Here is an 18,677-nt window from a genome sequence, read left to right on the forward strand (position 1 = left end):
GTACTTATTTCATTGACCCTGAAAGAACGAAAAGCAAAGATGACCTCAGCAGAATTTGAACTGAGATTAGAAAGTTGGAAGAAATGCTTTTAAGCATTTTGTCTGGTGCAGTAATGATTTTGCCAGTTTGTCAATAATTTTTGATTTAGGAATAATTTTGAGTAATTTTGAGTAATTTTGAGGAGATAAGCTAATGCCACAGATCCTAAAATTTGACAAATACTTTATTTTTATCAACCCTGAAAGGATGAAAGGCAAAGTAGACCTCAAAAGGACTTGAGATCAGAATGTAAAAAGTTGGAACAAATACTGATAAAAATTTCTTTCAATGCTCCAATGATTCTGTGAGTTTTGGGGAGAAGGAAAGTGGATTACATCAGTTCCAGTACTTGAGTGCTATTCATTTTATTGACCTCAGTAGGATTAAAGGAAAAGTCAAACCTGGCAGGATTTGAACTCAGAATGTAAAAAGCCATAACTAAATACTACTAGGCATTTTGTGTTAATGATTCTAATCCCTGGCAAGATAAAAGAAATAGAGGACATTAACCTTGGGGAGAGTAAAAGGTTAAAAGGGGTCAGCTATTGTGGTCAAGAAGGGTGTGAAAGTGGCAAGGAAGGGGACAATAGAAAGGGTTGACAGAATTTCACAGAGGGAGATGGTAGGACAAAATTAAAACAGAAATAAAAATAGAACAAAAAATTTTTTAATAAAATAAAAAAGAGAACTAAAAAAAAATCAATAATCAGTGGGCAACTATAAATAATAATGAAGAGTCTAAAATATAAAGTCATGCCATACATTGTGGTATGAATAGTTTTGAAGGTCACATGGTGAGTGTTCAAATTGAGCAGAGCAGTCAGTGCAAGTAGGTCAAGGAGAGAGAGAGAGAGAGAGAGAGAGAGCAAAAGTGGATATATGTTCCTATTGAGAAAAAAGAATGATGTTAAATTTGTGAATTAGTGATTTGATACATTTACAAATTGGTGAAACTGCTGAATATATACACAGAGCAATGAAATTAATTAATGAAATAGAAAAATTAATGAAAACTAAGGGCTCTAAAGAGGGACCCAAATTAGTAAGTTTAGGCAGGTTTGAGTGTAATAATAAAGTTAAGTGTTAATAGAACAAACATATGTGGAGTAGGTGTATGAATAATAATAATAATAATAATAATAATAATAATCCTTTCTACTATAGGCACAAGGCCTGAAATTTTGTGGGAGGGGTATAGTTGATTACACCAACCCCAGTTTCACTTGGTACATATTCCATCGATCCTGAAAGGATGAAAGGCCAATTCAAACTTGGAGAATTTAAACTCAGATCATAAAGAGGGGCTAAATGCTGCTAAGCATTTTCTCTGGTGTGCTAATGATTCTGCCAGCAATTTTGAGTGGTTTGATAGATTAAATCACCTCCAGCACTTGATAGGTACTTTATTTTATTGACTCCAGAAGAATGAAAGGTAAAGTTTATCATGGTAGTGTTTGAACTCAGAATATAATGAGCTGGAATATGCACCATAAAGCATTTTGTATACTACTACTACTACTACTACAACAACAACAACAACGTTTGTTTGTTCCTTCTCGAGCCATGCCTGGCTCATAAGGGCCAGTTTCCCGGTTTCCTTGGCGTATAGGTTCTCTACCTGGACGGGATACTGGTCCATCGCAGGTGAGCTGCAAGATGCTGGAGGAAAGAGTGAGAGAAAGTTGTGGCAAAAGAGTCAGCAGAAGTTTGCTTCTGTCATAGCCACGTGGTGCTTCGCTCATAAACACACACATCACCCAGTCTGGGATTCGAACCCACAATCCCTCAACCGCAAGTCTGCTGTTCTAACCACTAGACCATGTGCCTCCACAATAATAATAACTCTTTCTGATTTAGACATAATGCCACCAATTTTAAAGGAAGAAAGTTAATTGATACCGCTAACCTCAATACTTGTCTGCTACTTTAATTTGACCCCAAAGGAATGACAGGCAAAGTTGACTGTGACCAGGTTTGAACTCAGATTGTAAACATCTGGAAGAAATACTGTAAACCATTTTGTTCAACACTTTAAGCTAATTCTCATCATTTCTAAAAATTATATTGTTATTAGTAATAGTTTTTAGAAATTCCCTAATACATTCTATTAAGTTTCAAAAAAACCTTTCTCTCAGTAAGTAAATATTCATTGATGAAATAGCCAAGTGGTGAAGATATGCACTCTGTTCAAGGCCTCTGGTTTCAAGTAATTTTATTTTTATAAGTTCATGACACTTTCGCAGATGGGAAAGGAGAGGTGGAAAATATATCTATGTCTGGAAAGTGATGCAATGTAGAGGGAACATCTTGGTACTAAAAGTCTGTCCATCTAATGTTGACACAATAAAAAGTACAGGTGTAGAATCATTTGCACCATCAGGTATAGTTAAGATGCTAAATAAATATTTGGTGAAGTAACACTAGTTATTTACACAGCTTCTGTTACTTAAGTGACTAAATTAGTAATACAGAGTAGGTACTCCAAAAGTATAGTACAGAGTGAGAATTAGCTGGACAAAAGTTCAAGTGGCGATTATCTCTGCTGGTAATAGCCTCTGGGCACTGAATGTAAAGGACGTGCGATGGATTTGTAATGTCAGTATCCATGAATGATGGAGCAAAAATGAGCTGAGAGAAAGGAAAATTGGGTATAAAAGAAATCAGAGGCAGTGTTCAAGAGATAACAAAACCTCATTGGTATGAGCATGTTATGCTTATGGATGATGACAAATAAAGAAGGCCAAACAGTCCAAGTAGAAGAAGCCCATAGAGAGGAAGACTGAAGGCATAGTAAGATGTGATGAAAACTAATCTCAAGAGGCTTGCTCTTACAAAAGACATGACTAGGGATAACATCAAGTAGCAAATGCTAGACCAAAGAACTATTCCACACATGCAAGCATAGAAAAATGGTAACAGTGATAGTCATGATGATGATGATGACAATGACTGTAATGCATACCGTTTCATGTTAGCTTTCCGTACTATCATGGGTTGGACATGTTGGATGGTCACATCTTGTTTGTACATTTAGTTTTGGCATATTATCTATGGTTGGATGCTGTTCCTAACACTAACCACTCTACAGAGTGTACCATTGCATTTTATCAGGGCATCATCACAATTCCATAATTTCAACAAGATCAAAGTAAAGGATCCTTGTGATCCTATGTTGTCTTATTTGCTCACCACTTTAATGATTATACTAGGTGCATTTTTTTTTTCATGGAATCAATACTAGTGAGGCTGCCTTGTAAAAAGCAAGATGAATGTGTACTCACAACTCTGCAGTGTGTCCATTTCCTCGGGACATGATGAATAGAGTTTAAAGAGGCAAGAGTAAGGAAGAGGAAGGATAGACACTACTAGATAAGTAATGGAAGAAAGACAGCAATGACAAAGTGAATTTAAAATGGAGAGAAACAACAGATACACTAATGGCAACTACATGTTTGCTAGTAAGAGAGAGAGTTATAGGTATGGTCAGTAGTAAGAGAGTAACAGAAGAGAATAACAAGAAAAATAGGGGAGAGGGAGCAGTATAGGAGCATAATGTTAGCTGGTAAATAAAAGAGCACGAGTGATGACCAGTTATGGAGATGGATAATGGTATGTGAGAGCATGCAAAATGCCAATAAAAGGTGACCTAGGGAAGAAGAGGGAGTGACAGCTAGGAACACACACACCAAGATTGTTATGGTGTGATTTGCAAGTTTCTCTTTTGGCCTCTGCTACAGAGATTCATAAAGATTCAAACATTTTTGAACTCTTGATGGAAGCTTCTTTCCATGCAAACCTCTTTTGAGCAAGATCTTTCCATGCAAACCTCTTTTGAGCAAGATCTTTCCATGCATTTGGAGTGATTTTGCAGTCTTTCAAGATTGCTTTCAGTGCATCTTTGAACATTTTATCCCTCTCTCTCATCATCATCGTTTAACGTCCGCTTTCCATGCTGGCATGGGTTTGGACGGTTTTACTGAGGACTGGTGAGCCAGATTGCAGCACCAGGCTCCAATCTGATCTGGTAGAGTTTCTACAGCTGGATGCCCTTCCTAATGCCAACCACTCTGAGAATGCAGTAGGTGCTTTTACATGCCTTCAGCATGAGGGCCAGTCAGGTGGTACTGGCAACGGCCACGCTCAAATGGTGTTTTTTACGTGCCACCTGCACAGGAACCAGTCCAGTGGCACTGGCAGTGACCTCGCTTGAATGTTTTTCATGTGCCATTGGCACAAGTACCACCAGTAAGGCAATGCTGGTAATGATCATGCTTGAATGATGCTTTTTACGTGCCACCGGCATGGGAGCCAGTCAGCGGCCCTTCCTACTTATTAGGACTTTGGAATTAGCTAGGTTGACTCTAAGGCATCTCAATTCTAATCCTTGCTCCACACCTGAAACTTCTCTAGTTCTGATAGTGACTCAGCAATTAGAGCAAGGTCATCAGCATAGAGAAGCTCCCAGGGGCACTCTGTCTTGAATTCCTCTGTTATTGCCTGGAGGTCTATGAAAAATAGGAGGGAGTTAAGGACTGAACCTTGCTGGACCCCTACCTCTACCTGCAATTCTTCATTGTACTTGTTGCCAACCCTCACCTTACTGACAGCGTCCCTGCACATGGCTTGCACAGTCTCACTAACCATACATCTATCTCTAGTTTCCTCATTGATCACCAGATAAGGAATCGGGGGACCCTGTCAAAGGCTTTCTCCATGTCAACAAAAGCCAGGTACAGAGGTTCATATATATAATATATATATATATATATATATATATAAAAGCTCCTTCCTTCTTATGATCTATATTCTTGTAATATCAGTTTTAAAGATATGAATACCATAATCAAACCTGATATCAATTGTTTTGTCCATTTATACTTTTATCATTTAATGCTTTTACATGCTCAATTGATAAACTGTCAATAGCCAATTATGTAGTTATAACATCTTTGCTTTTAGTTGCAGTTCAAGTTGGAATTTTAGGCTTCTAGTCAACCTTGAGGACTAATTGTATATACCTATTACTGTATCTCACCAGAAAGATATTACTTGAATTCTGCTCTATGTACATATATGTGTAAAGTCACCATCATCTTTTAATGTCCATCTTCCATCTGACATGTTTGGCTCACTGACAAAACTTTAAATTAAAGAAATAACAATTTAAGCAAATATTTAAAAAATAGACTTACTCATTTTCCTTAAAGTAATCTTTTAAAGTTGTGCTGAAGCGTTTAGAATATTTGATAAATTCTTTCTTCCGATGTGCAAGAGTCTGCCAAGATATATAAACATTTATTAATACTGTATTTTATAAAATAAAAATTAAATTTGATTGAAGGAGTGAGGCATAATTTATATAACAAAGAGTAAACATTCATTCTCTCTCCCATTTTTTTCTCTCCCCATCTGAGAGACTGATGTCATTGAGGCATATTTTCTATAGGTGGATGCCCTTCCTGTTACCAATCCTCATCTGTTTCCAAGAAAGGTAATAGTTCCCCAGCACTAGACATGTTTTTAAGGAAGATTGGTAATGAACAACACTGGTCGTATGATAAAGATGCTCATTTACAACCATCACGACATAAAGATTGCCTTTTGGTAATAACACTGCTTCTGTCGCTATCAGTTATAAATATATAAATATGTGTCTGTGTGTGAAAGTTTATATTTATATGTTTAATGTTACTTCATTTAAATGAAATATTGTAATAAGTTATATGTTGAAAGAGCTCATAATGAATAAGATCACATTTAAAGAATTTGGACTATCAGCTGAAAAAAGCTGGGAAGAAAAGATGAAAATACATTCAGATGGTGATAACTCATTATTATGTAGTTGTAAAGCTGAGGTTTGTTATTACATTGTGGATGCTATTATATATAGTGCAGCAATGTTGTTTATGTTAATATCTACACACCTGTTTTCCATCTGGTCTCAGTACTTCATTGGCAGTAACTTGATTTACTGAATCCAACAACAGACGAATTGCATTAGCAATGTCTCTGGAAAAAAGAGAAAAAAGGTTGGAATATGAATATATTTACTGAAAGATAAGGATATTACATGTCACTTCATGAATTGTAAAATATGGGGAAAAAATTGTTTGTAAGTATTTCAGTGTATGTGTCTAGTCTAGAACACTGCATTTATTCTGCAAGTTTTATAAAAATTTTGGATAAAAATCAGTGGTTCAAATATGGAATTCAGCTAGCAAACACTTGCTTACTGTTGATGTATCTAAAACATAGTAATACAATGAAAATAATTTTAATCATATGATACAAACTTCAAGAGGATCTACTGTTAGGCAAAAAAAAATGGTATGGGGCAGGTATAGCACAAACTAGTAATACTTGCATCTGTAAGCTGTGTTCAAAAAAAATTTGGCATGTGCTCAAATATATGAAGAGCATGAAAGTGCCATATAACCAAGCAGTCCATACCTTCTAACTGTCATTGACTATGTTGTATTTTATTTACTCCAGAAGAATGAAAGGTAAAGTTTATCATGATAGTGTTTGAACTCAGAATATAATGAGCTGGAATATGCACCATAAAGCATTTTGTATACTACTACTACAACAACAACAACGTTTGTTTGTTCCTTCTCAAGCCATGCCTGACCAAGACACGCAACTCTCAAATAAAGTCTATGAAGCCATGAATAGGAAATGCTAGATAGAAGCCACTTGCTACAATAACCAATGACTGCAATAAAAAGAACTAACATAGGTTTTTTAAAGTTTGCAGTGATGCAGCTAGACTAATATACTTTAGATACATTACATGGAAACTAAATTTTTTGAGGTGTCTCAAGAATGGATTCAGTCATGTGACTCACTAGTTACTATATGGTTTTTCCACAGAAAAGATGGGTCAGGTTATATCCAATTTCATACAAAATCTTGTATTTATCTTTCAACATTAATATTGTATAATTAGAATTTTAAGGAATACTGAGATCACCCTATATCTGAAAAATACTTTTTCTTAGGACATATATAATACATAAAGATATTAATAGATTTTGAAATATTAATGTTGTTGCAAGGAACATGCTTCCACAACCAATTTTGAGATGCCCTTTAGTATTAGCTTATATATTTACATAATATAAGCCCGTAAAAATTGTTCAAAACAGAATAAGCAGCACAAGCCATTGAAGAGAATTTCCTTGGTAACCTTAAGTATATAGATTGCTTACAACCACATTAAATTTCACATGGGTAATTTTTCCAATATTTATGGAAAGTAAATGTTTTAATAATTCTTTTGATTCATACTTTCTGTTAATTCTGCAAGGTTTATAGAAATTTTGAATAAAATCAAAGCTTTGAGAAGTGTTTATTTTTCTATGTTTTAGAAATTTGCGAGGTTATGGAGTTGTAAGGGGAAATAAGTCATGTAGCTTAAAGAGTTAAATACTTGTGAAAACAGACAACCTAATTTATCAAAAATACATCTATTATATTAATACAATAGTACCTTATTTTCTATTGGCATTTTGAGTAATACTCTATAATCCTTTTGAAAAATGCAACTTTTTACTCACAAAAAAGTTTACACTTTTATCACGGCAGATTTGAACTCAGCACGTAAACAACTGGAATAAATACTGCAAAGCATTTTTTCCATTATTGTAATGATTCTGCTTGTTTTCTATCTAAAACAATAATCTATACATTAATTAATATAACAGTATCTTCCTAACTTTCAGATCATACTCCAGAAATTTTATTCGAAAAAAGAAACTTATAACTTAGAGAAAAGATGATGATGATGTTTAATGCCACTTCATTTAAATGAAATATTGCAATAAATTATAGATATAATAACAAGTGAAAGGAAGTAAAAGAAAATATTTTTATATTAATTACTGAGGTGGCATGTAAAAAGCACCATTCAAGCATGGTGATGCCAGTACCACCTGACTGGCCCTTGTGCCAGTGGCACGTAAAAAAGGACCCACTACACTCTCGGAGTGGTTGGCATTAGAAAGGGCAGCCAACTGTAGAAACTGCCAGATCAGATCGAAGCCTAGTGTAGCCTTCTGGCTTGCCAACCCTCAGTCAAACTGTTCAACCCATGCTAGCATAGAAAGCAGATATTAAACGACGATGATGATGATAATGATTTTCAAAAAGTAACTTACTTTATAGCTTCCAGGAATAGTTTCCTGTCATATATTTGGTCAGGAATTTTACTAAGGATCTTTTTCAAATCAATTGCTCTTTGATTAAATTCCTGGAATCTTGGTTCTGGACGGGTTATTTTGAACTCTATGAAAAGAAACATCCGAAAATAAAATAACCAAGATGAAAACACACAAAAAAAAAAAAAAGAAAAGGGAAAAGAAAGAAAAATGGAAAAATTATACTAAGTACAATAAGAAAAGTAGTTCTTGCAGGTTTGCAGTTTTAAAAAAAACCCATAAAAACAAAGAGTTCAAGTTTTGAGGAAGGAAGATTACAAATAGTATGTAGCATGAGGGTGGGGTTGGGTTGGGTTGGGTTAAAACAGAGTGGGTGATAGGAAGAAAAGAACTTTAATTAGATGAGTTTAGCTTCATGTGGCATATAATCAACAGATTCAGAAGAGCAGACACCAACAGAAAATAAAATATAAAAGATGACTTCAATTAATTTTTCTTTCATCTGTGTTGTTAGCATACTTTATATGAGCGTTCATAGGAACATAAGCTAAAAAAATTATAACTTTCTTTTTTGAATAACCAAGTTCTGTTTTATAGTCAATTTCAAAGCAATCGTCCTCTGCATGAAATATGCTTTGTAAAGATACTTTGACTACAAAGGTTTTTTTTTTACTGTATATTTATTTACTTTTTAGCTTGTATTAAGATTTTTTTAACTATTTAAGTTGGTACTAACATATTTAATGCAGTGAGGAAAAGATAATTTAATTTCTAGTGTTATTTTAATCACTTCAGCAAATGGGATACAACTCCAGACATACTTCAGTCTAATTAGACCTCCTCAGTAAAGTATAGACGTTCACCCTAATTGCCAAAGTAGCGATGAGAGAATTTCTAAGTAGATATATAATATTAGGTAATTTACCTATCTAAAAAAGAAAAAAATATCACATTGTTAATCTTTTTTCTTCACAACATAATTACTTTATAAACCTTGTGATATATAAAATATATTAAATATGTTTTAAATAAAGATGGTATCCCTAAATAATTTTTCCTTGGTGATTTATTTTTAAAGTATTCAGGATGAAAGTTTATCTGAGTCCTGTGTCAACTTTCTGCTACTTGAATTTGCTTCACTGATATTTGAACAATAAATAATGAGTGTAGTTTGGCTGAATGGGTAAAAAGTTCACTGTGCAATCAATGAGGTCCATGGTATCTTGGGCAAGAGTCATTTACCAAAGCTTTGGACTGACTCAAGCTTTGTATGTGAAATTTCATAGACAGAAACTAACTATCAGATGGATTTTACATATAACACCATATAACAGGATTTTTGTTCTTGGATAACAACTGTTATTTCCTATTTGCTTGTCCCTAGAAAGTATGAAAATTGGCTAATATCTCCTTCAAACTTTGCTTTTGTTATATTTATTCAAACCCCAAAGAATCCCTCTCAACACATGGCTATGATGTTGCCCCACTACTCCTGCTCATGATCAGAGATGCACATATTTCAGCCATAAAGGGATATGCTCAAGTGGTTACGGTCAAGCAACTGACAAGGAAATCTGTGGTATTGGGCAGAATATTCGCTATAATGATATCTCTGCTTCAGCACTGAATCTGTCTGAAAGGTAATGGAAAATAGGCCTGTTTAAAAACGTTGATGTTCAGTATTATTCTATATTTTTGAGATGAGGAATTATGTACATTATTTACAATGGATAGATAGGTGTCCTCATCTTGTTTGTTGTTATCACAACATTTCAGCTGATATACTCTCCAGCTTTCATCAGGTGTTCTGGTGGAATTTTGAATCCAACCCTTTATTTGACTAATGGGGTACACTGTTCTCATTCATAAGGTATGTTGCTGATGTTATTTTTCTGTTGATATTATTTTTCAAGTCCCTGCCTGAGATTAAACTTAGAATCCGAGGGTTAGTAGTCCATGCTCTTATCCATTACGCTATATGCCCACAGGCATTCTAAATTTAATCTCAGGCAGGGACTGGAAAAATAATATCAACAAAAAGATAACATCAGCAACATACCTTAGGAATGAGAACAATGTACTCCATTAGTCAAATAAAGGGTTGGGTTCAAAATTCCACCAGAACACCTGATAGAGGCTGGAAAGTACATCAGCCGAGACATTGTGATAACAACAAACAAGATGAGGATATCTATCCGTCCATTGTAAATAACTAATGTTCAGGTCACAAAAGCAAAGTTTGAAGGAAATAGTAGTCATTTCCTTTGATTTCTAAATAGAAACAAATAAGAAATATCACTCGTTGATCAAAGACAAAATAAATAAAAACTTTGTTACACAGTGCAATTTAACCCTTTAGCATTCAGATTACTTTGTAAGATACTTATTTATTCACAGTGTTTTGAATTAATCGTGCATTGAAGATGTGATTGTTCATTTTAAGAATGATATTGTAGAAGAGGTGTGACAGGCTGGACCCAACTAGTTTGAATGTAAAACAGGTAGAATATTTGGGCTGGATATAGCCAGCTTAAATGCTAAAAGGTTAATGGTTTAATTAAATATTCAACCACTTTGCGTGCAAATTTATTGAATAGGTAAGCACTCCAGTTGATACAATAATTGAATATTCTTCTATATTTGAGAGATGAGGAATTATGTAATTTGCATTTGATGGATATTTGTCCTCATCTTGTTTTGTTGTGAACACATTTCAGCTGATGTACTCTCCAGCCTTCATCAAGTGTTGTGGAGGTATTTCAAACTTGGGTTCTCATTCCTAAGGTATTTTTCCGATGTTGTTGCTATTATTATTATTATTCAGATCACTGCCTGTGGGCAATTATGGAGTGAATTTTAGGGCTTATAAATCTAATATTTTCCTATCCTTCTTTAATACCGGTTCCCATATGCAACTCGTATCCGCACTAGGTCTGCTTAGGAGGTTATTATGTCCTAGCATATGTGCTGCCTCTTTTAGTTTTCATATTTTCCACTGGTGTTCTCTATTTATAATTTAACTTCATCCCACAGGGGGAGGTGGTCTCCGTTTTTCCATACATGATCAGCTATACTTGATTTATCAATATCTCCTCGTATCATTGTTGAAAATGAGAACTATCTTTTTCTTTTGAGCAAAATTTGTCTGGTTCTGTTATCAAATTACTGCTCCATGCTCTTGCTCTTCTGATATTTGAACAGTAAAATAGCAATTTTTATGAAAATAACTCCTCAGTTATTAGTGTGTCTGCAAATTTGAGCAGCAGAACATGCTCAGTTGCTGCTGACAGAATCTAAAGATGGTTTTAAACTTGGATTATTATTAATAAAATTAAATTGAAAAAAAAAGTTAATGAGCATATAACATTTTATATAACAAATATATTGTCATTGGGGTAAAAAAAAATACACTGGACTAATTTAATGGATACCACAAGAGCTAATGAGCACCACGCAACTTGCATTTTTATTTCTCTATTACACATGTTTTATTAAACAATATATTTCTCACCATTAGCTCCAGTCCTAGAATCTAGAAGATTTTTAAAAGCAAGTGTACTATCTTCTTTTTACCAATATTTATCCAAACTGAGCATCCATACACATAGAAATACAAGCTACAGACTGTAACAAAATATATAGTTACCTTCAAAGTCATTCAGTCCTTCCAGCTTGAGTAGGGTTTCACACATCTCTATTTTATTATAAATTTCAGATTTTATTAATAAGGCTTTAACAAAGTCAAAAGCAAACCCTTTATACACAGCTTCCACCTGAAAGAGAACAAAGATGGTAATTATTATTCAATAGAATGTGCATACACACACACACAACACAAAATCAATTAACAATATTTAATAAGACTTATTCTAAATTGAAAACAAAAAAAAAAGCAATTGTGTAATCTGGGTTTGTTCTGTACCAACATGTTATACACATCTGTGTGTATATCCTTATTACCATCATTTTAACATCTACTTTTATATGCTTGCATGGGTCAAAGTGAGCTTAATGAAGAAGATTTTCTACAGCTAGATGTCCTTCCTGTCACTTGCCTGTTTCTAAGCAAGATAATATTTCCCCATGGCCATACATGTTCTTGCAGAATATTGTAAATGAACGACTGCTTGTATGACAGTGACACTTATTTACAACTGTCATATTATGTCAAAACAAGAAGACACAAGCACAGACTCTCTCACACATACATAACTGTACACATACACACACGTGACAAGCTTCTTTCAGTTTCTGCCTATGAAATCCATTCACAAGGCTTTGGTTGGCTAGACTACAAAACACTTGCCCAAGGTGCTATGTAGTGGGACTGAATTCGAATCTATGTGGTTGGAACTAAATTTCTTAACTACACAGCCACCATGCCAGCACTTATTGCTATGCCTGAACCTATTATATATACACACACATACATACATGTATACATATGTGCACTAAGTTTGAATCCATAAAGTATAAAGATGGAGCTGTCTTGTGCACGTGTTACATATTAAAGCTACATAATTATGCATTATTTAGTAATCCTACTGATGAGCTAAGGATGTAAAATTAATTTATTTGGTCATTAATACCAAAACTTGAGTACAGGATTAACTCATTTTTTATTTTGTTCACTCTAATGCCATTAACAGCGTACATTTAGGAATTCTTTTGTCATGGTTTGGGTTTAACTACCCTTTTTAGCATGTAAATTTTTAAACACTCTAATATATAAAAATACGTTATGTCTCATGACTTTTATTATGCATGCAAACCACTGGCAATAAATTATTTTAATTTTTTACCCTCATATTTACACAGTAGAATTTTCCAATTTTGAGGCCACATAGGACACAGTTTAAATTTATTTACTGCTGGACTATTTGAATACACTCACCCAATAAGTTTGAATCCATTATGTATAAAGATGGAGCTGTCTCGTGCATGTTTTCGATATGTATTAAAGCTACATAACTATGCATTTTTTAGTGATCCTGCTGACAAGCTACGGATGCCAAATTAATTTACTTGGTCATTAATAGTGCATCTTGAATACAGGATTAATTAATTTTTTATTTTATTCAATCTAGTGCCATTAACAATGTACCTTTATGAATTTATGCATTTGATCACTATAAAGAAATTATTTGTGCAGATTGTTCAGCAAGAAATTGTAGAACTGTCTTTCTCAGACTGTAAGAGAGTACCATCATATGTATATTACTATACTGCTGCTCTTCACTTCTCCCTTTGTGCACTGCTACTCATCATCTCTCCCTGCCCATATGTATCATTGGTCATTCCCACCCCTTATCCATCATTCATTACATGCATCTGTCAGCCCTATTCAATTTCTATCAATGTTACCTACTCTTCCTTAGCTTCCCTACTAATTCCTCAACAATTCGTCTTCATTATATTCTTCATCTCACCCATTTCTATCTTTAACCATCTCTCACTCTCCCATCCTCTATCCATTCAAACAATCTGTTCTCCCACTCACTTCTACTTAACTCATATGTTGAGGGTTCACTCTGACATCCCATCACTATTATTTCCTGTTCCACCCATTCTTCTACAATGTAAACAGCCATATAACTCCTCTATAGCAAGAAGCATGTTCTTTTCTGATCCCTTCTCTCACACTTAAATCCTAATCTCATAGTGTAAAGCTGTCTCTCTCTCAACTGAAACTTCATTCGGTCAATGGGGATTTTAGTCTGGTAAGCTGCATAGCTATCTAAGTAGTGCTGGTGCCATGAAAAAAGCACCCAGTATATGCTAAGTGGTTAGCATTAGGAAAGGCATCCAGCTGTAGAAATCATGCCAAAGTAGATACTGGCACACAAAACAGTTTACAGATCTGTCAGATATTGTCAAACCGTCTAACCCAAGCCAGCATAGAATGTGGATGTTAAATGAAGATAAATATATACACACATACATATCAATCTCTCAAAGATTTATAGAAACAATTCCAAACATGAAAGCAAAACCTAGGAGTAAGAGATCACAAAATAAACTCAGTGAAGACTAAAATCTTTTAGTAGGAAGAACAAAGACAGAACCCAACAGCTATCAGGAAAATGTGCTAACTACGCAGATGAGAAGGTAAGAATCCCATAAAATGTATATGGTGCAAACTGTGAATGTACAAGATATAGTAGAATCACAAGCAGAATAAAAGAGAAAGAAGACTTTATGTGACAGATGCAGTAAAAGAGCACATGAAATAGATTCCTTCAAATGTCTGGAAGGCTCCTTAGAAATAGCTGATAGCTTTTGTTACTTAGGTGATCTAATTAACAATGGAAGTAAGTATTCTGAAATCATAGCTGTCAGAGAAAGAAGAAGGTGGAAAGAGTTCAGGGAATTATTATCTCTGCTGACAATAAGGAATTTCTCTTAGAGTGAAGGGCAGATTGTATGATGCTTGTATTTGAAGTGTGATGCTGCACGGTACATGCTCTGCCAGATGTGTAATATTACTGTCTATGGATGATAGAGCACAAAAGAACTGAGAGAAATGTTAGATGTAAGAAGAATCAGATAATGTGCAAGAGAGAAGACTGTGTTGGCACAAGCACATGATGTGTATGGATAATCAGTTGTATAAAGTAGTGTCCAGTACTCCAAGTGGATGAAACGTGGTGAAACAGAAAACCAAAGAAGACACAGGATGAAGTGGTGAAGATAGATTTAAAGAAGTTGAATTCTACATAAGATAACAAAAGACTGCAACAAGTTGCAAAGTGCTGTACAGGAGAAGGCCAATCCAACCTATGCAAGCATGGCAAAATGGGCACATAAAATTATGCTAGTGATGGATGCTGAAAAGTATAATATCAGCATTTGGGTCTCTCTAACCTAATGTGTTCATTTTAAGTCTGTCTATTGCTCTCCTCTCTTTGATATTCCCTAACCATTACTCACTGTGTCTCTCTATTATTACCTCATCTCTCTCGTCATGTCACCAGTGTAGTAAGAGATGTTACTGAAACTGTCCGTATTCCACACCCGCTCCAAACCTTTACTGCTAGCCTTACACATTCTCACCTATCACACCTACTATTACTCATTATTAGCCTTTATAACTCCCCACCCTTTTCTCTCTTGCTCATTGTTGACATGTTTCACAATCTCTCACTTCATTACTCTCTTTTCTACCACCTTGTTTCCCTCCTATCACTCTCTCTTCCCCCAATCACATGGCTCATTCTGTTCAATCTCCTAGCAACCAACATACAGCTAATATCTCGCTCTCTTTCATTAATTTCTCCTCTAACACCCTCTTGTTCCTATTACTCTAGTCTCCTCTCTAACTTTCTTGCCTTTGTCTTTTCTCTTTCAACACCCTCATTTATCATCCTTTTGGCCATTTGCCTTGAATGAGCTGAAACAATGTCGGTAGAAAGGACTCTTTAATCTTGCTGGGGACATGCCAAACTCTCTAGTCGAAGAATAAAATGCATTTCATACACTCTCTTAAGTGACTGACAGATAGAGTCAATATAGGGAAAAGAGAAGTTCTCTAGTGCTAGTATGATGATAACATGCACCTATAACAGTCTGTAAAGTGTTAGCATTAGAAGGGGCATCCAGCTGTAAAAACCATACTAAAAATGTAAAATAAGAGTGAGATGTAGTCTCTAAGTAATTTAGGATTATAATTCCTTATAAGAACTGATTTCAACTGTAACATTTCCTACACTTGCCAATATGGAAAAGTAGACATATATTGATGATAATAAAGGCAAATTACAGACAAAGTAAGAACACAGTATGGAGTCAAAATTGTAGGAATCTAGATGTTGAATGACTTATGGTGCAAATTCAACAGAAAGGTGATAGAGAATAGTACAGAGTAATGTAACAATTGACAGCAACAAAAGGATTACAGACCGGAGAAATGGAGAGATCTGGAGGGCATTATGTAACATTTAGATCAATTGTAATAACAACTGGAGAGAAGCAATTTTACAGGCTTGTTCAAGTATAATTACAAACTAAAACTGCTAGATTTTGAAAGTTTATGTAGCCAAAAATGTCTAATAAGAAAATTCGAAAAAGCACTTTTGCCAGCCTCATCTGGCCCCTGTGCCGGTGGCACGTAAAAAGTACCATCCAATCATGGCCGTTTGCCAGCCTAGTCTGGCACCTGTGCAGGTGGCACGTAAAAAGCACCCACTACACTCATGGAGTGGTTGGCGTTAGGAAGGGTATCCAGCTGTAGAAACATTGCCAGATCAGACTGGGCCTGGCGCAGCCTTCAGGCTTCCCAGACCCCAGTTGAACCGTCCAACCCATGCTAGCATGGAAAATGGACGTTAAACGATGATGATGATGATGATACAAACTATTATTGCATTGAAAGCAATAAAAACAGAAATGAAGTGATATAAATACCTTGCAAAAGGCTGCTCTCAGAGTCTGGGCTGCTGCCATGTCTTCCTGCTCAAGCTAAAGAGAGAAAAGGATAAAACTGTTACACATATTTTTCAACAAACAATATTTTATATGTTGTTTTAAAGAAGCAGAACAATGTTTATAGTATTATAGATGATAACTGAATAAAATGTAGGCAAACAATAACTCAGTGTAAAAATATTCTAAATTAGCTCTTACAAACTAATTATTTCATGAAAAATGTTAAGATACTGAGTATGGTGATATTGATTTCAATAGAGCACAGTCTACCACAGTTGGATGTGCCAATTATAGATCTCTTTCTAAAACAATTTTCTTTTGGATATAAAACAGTCAGATAATATATTTTGTCTTTTATCTTTTACATGTTTCAGCCATGCTGGGGCATCACCTTGAAGAATTTTAGTCAAATGAAATAACTCTAGTACTTTTTTTTTAAAGCCTGGTCCTTCTATCAGACTCTTTTACTGAACCACTAACTTATGGGGTTGTAAAGCAATAGTGGGGGACAAAGATATATACAAAGACACATACATAAACATACACACATGCACAAAGACACAGATACAATGGGCTTCTTTCAATTTTCATCCACTAAATCCATTCACAAAGTTTTGGTTGATCTGAGGTTATAACAGAAGATACTTGCCCAAGGTGCCACACAATGGGACTGAATCTAGAATCATGTGGTTGGAAAACAAACATCTTACCACAGCCACGCCTGTGACTAATTAAAAAATAAATTCTCAGCTGACTAGAAACATTTTTATGACCAAATTAACCTAATCAACTCTGGTCTGATATTTCCAAATAAAGGACTGAATGTTTGTTCAAACCACAAACTTAATAGATGAAATAGGGTGAAGAAGATTTTGATCAAAATTTCCATATAGCAGAAAGATGAAATGCTATAAAGATAGGATTCAAATGAAGGACTAGTAAATTAATTACAATTGTTCTGAGCTATTAATCATAAAAATGCTTCTTGAATTATTGTTTGGTAAGCATCCTTGTCAAAGTTGTTATTGTTTAATCACAAGTCTAATAGACTTATCATTACACAGTCCAGCTTTGAACATCCCATCCTTCTATACAGACAAGACTATACTGTCCAGCGTGTTGTTTTTTTTTTTAAAGATAATAGTGTAACTTGGATGCTATTTCTAGCAGGTTGAGTGACTGCTTAGAGGCTACCAAAATTAGTTTGTGTAGATGTTCGGGATTAGAAGGTATACTGTTTAATCCTTTCATTACCAACCCAGCTGAAACTGGCTCTGGCACTGTAGTATAAATGTCTTGTTTTCATAAGTTTTGAATTAAAATCTTCCATCAAACCTTAGTCATAATTTATATTCCTAACACTAGCTTAATGATAACTAAGTTATTTTACTAAATTCTTTGATATATTTAAAATAATTGAAGGAAACACAGATCATCTCAAAATAAATACAGTAACGAAAGGGTTAAACACAGTAAGAATTTATAAGGCAGCAGTAATTGTTAGAGAAACAATAAGCATACTAATTCTCTTACTGGCTTAGGCCTATCTTCAGCATGTATGAGTGGGATTCTTGAAAAATTAACACACTATATAATTGATTCCAAAATTATTAGCATTTCAAAGTACGTAGTTATGCTCAGCATCTATTCTTTAAGTTTTAAAAACAAATAGAGTTTCTGTTGGCCAAGGTTGCATCAGCACATATAAATGCTAATCTGGGCAAGATTTCTTTTGAGGAAGACTAGTAGTTACCCTTGCATGGAGGTCTCTCCTTCCTATGCTATTAATGTTTAACCAAGGGAAAGGTCAATGACTTTTTGGAGCCACTGTCATTACAGGTGATACTGTCAGAATACAAAACTGCCCATTAAAAAATAATTCATATTTAAATAATAACCTATTATCATAATTTTATGTAAACACTTTTTGCTATGCTTCTGACACCAGTTTAATAATGAACAGTTTTATTATTTTACTAAATATCTTCAAACTCTCATTTTAGAAATAAACTTAAGCACACAGGCAGTGCATTTCATTAAAAAATATGGTCACT

General features: G+C 34.6%; 1 protein-coding gene across 1 annotated transcript in view; it reads right to left on the reverse strand.

The window, feature by feature from the left end:
- Nucleotides 1-18,677, reverse strand: part of LOC115209112 (programmed cell death protein 10) — a 44,091-nt gene that overhangs the window by 6,080 nt on the left and 19,334 nt on the right. The window contains exons 3-7 of the mRNA XM_029777239.2: nucleotides 16,603-16,656; nucleotides 11,846-11,972; nucleotides 8,200-8,326; nucleotides 5,965-6,049; nucleotides 5,233-5,315 (exon numbers count right to left, since the gene is read on the reverse strand). Of these exons, the coding sequence (XP_029633099.1) occupies nucleotides 5,233-5,315; nucleotides 5,965-6,049; nucleotides 8,200-8,326; nucleotides 11,846-11,972; nucleotides 16,603-16,656 (476 nt within the window). The remainder of the gene's footprint in view (nucleotides 1-5,232; nucleotides 5,316-5,964; nucleotides 6,050-8,199; nucleotides 8,327-11,845; nucleotides 11,973-16,602; nucleotides 16,657-18,677) is intronic.

The sequence above is a fragment of the Octopus sinensis genome, linkage group LG3, assembly GCF_006345805.1.
Source record: "Octopus sinensis linkage group LG3, ASM634580v1, whole genome shotgun sequence".
Taxonomy (NCBI): Eukaryota; Metazoa; Mollusca; class Cephalopoda; order Octopoda; family Octopodidae; genus Octopus; species Octopus sinensis.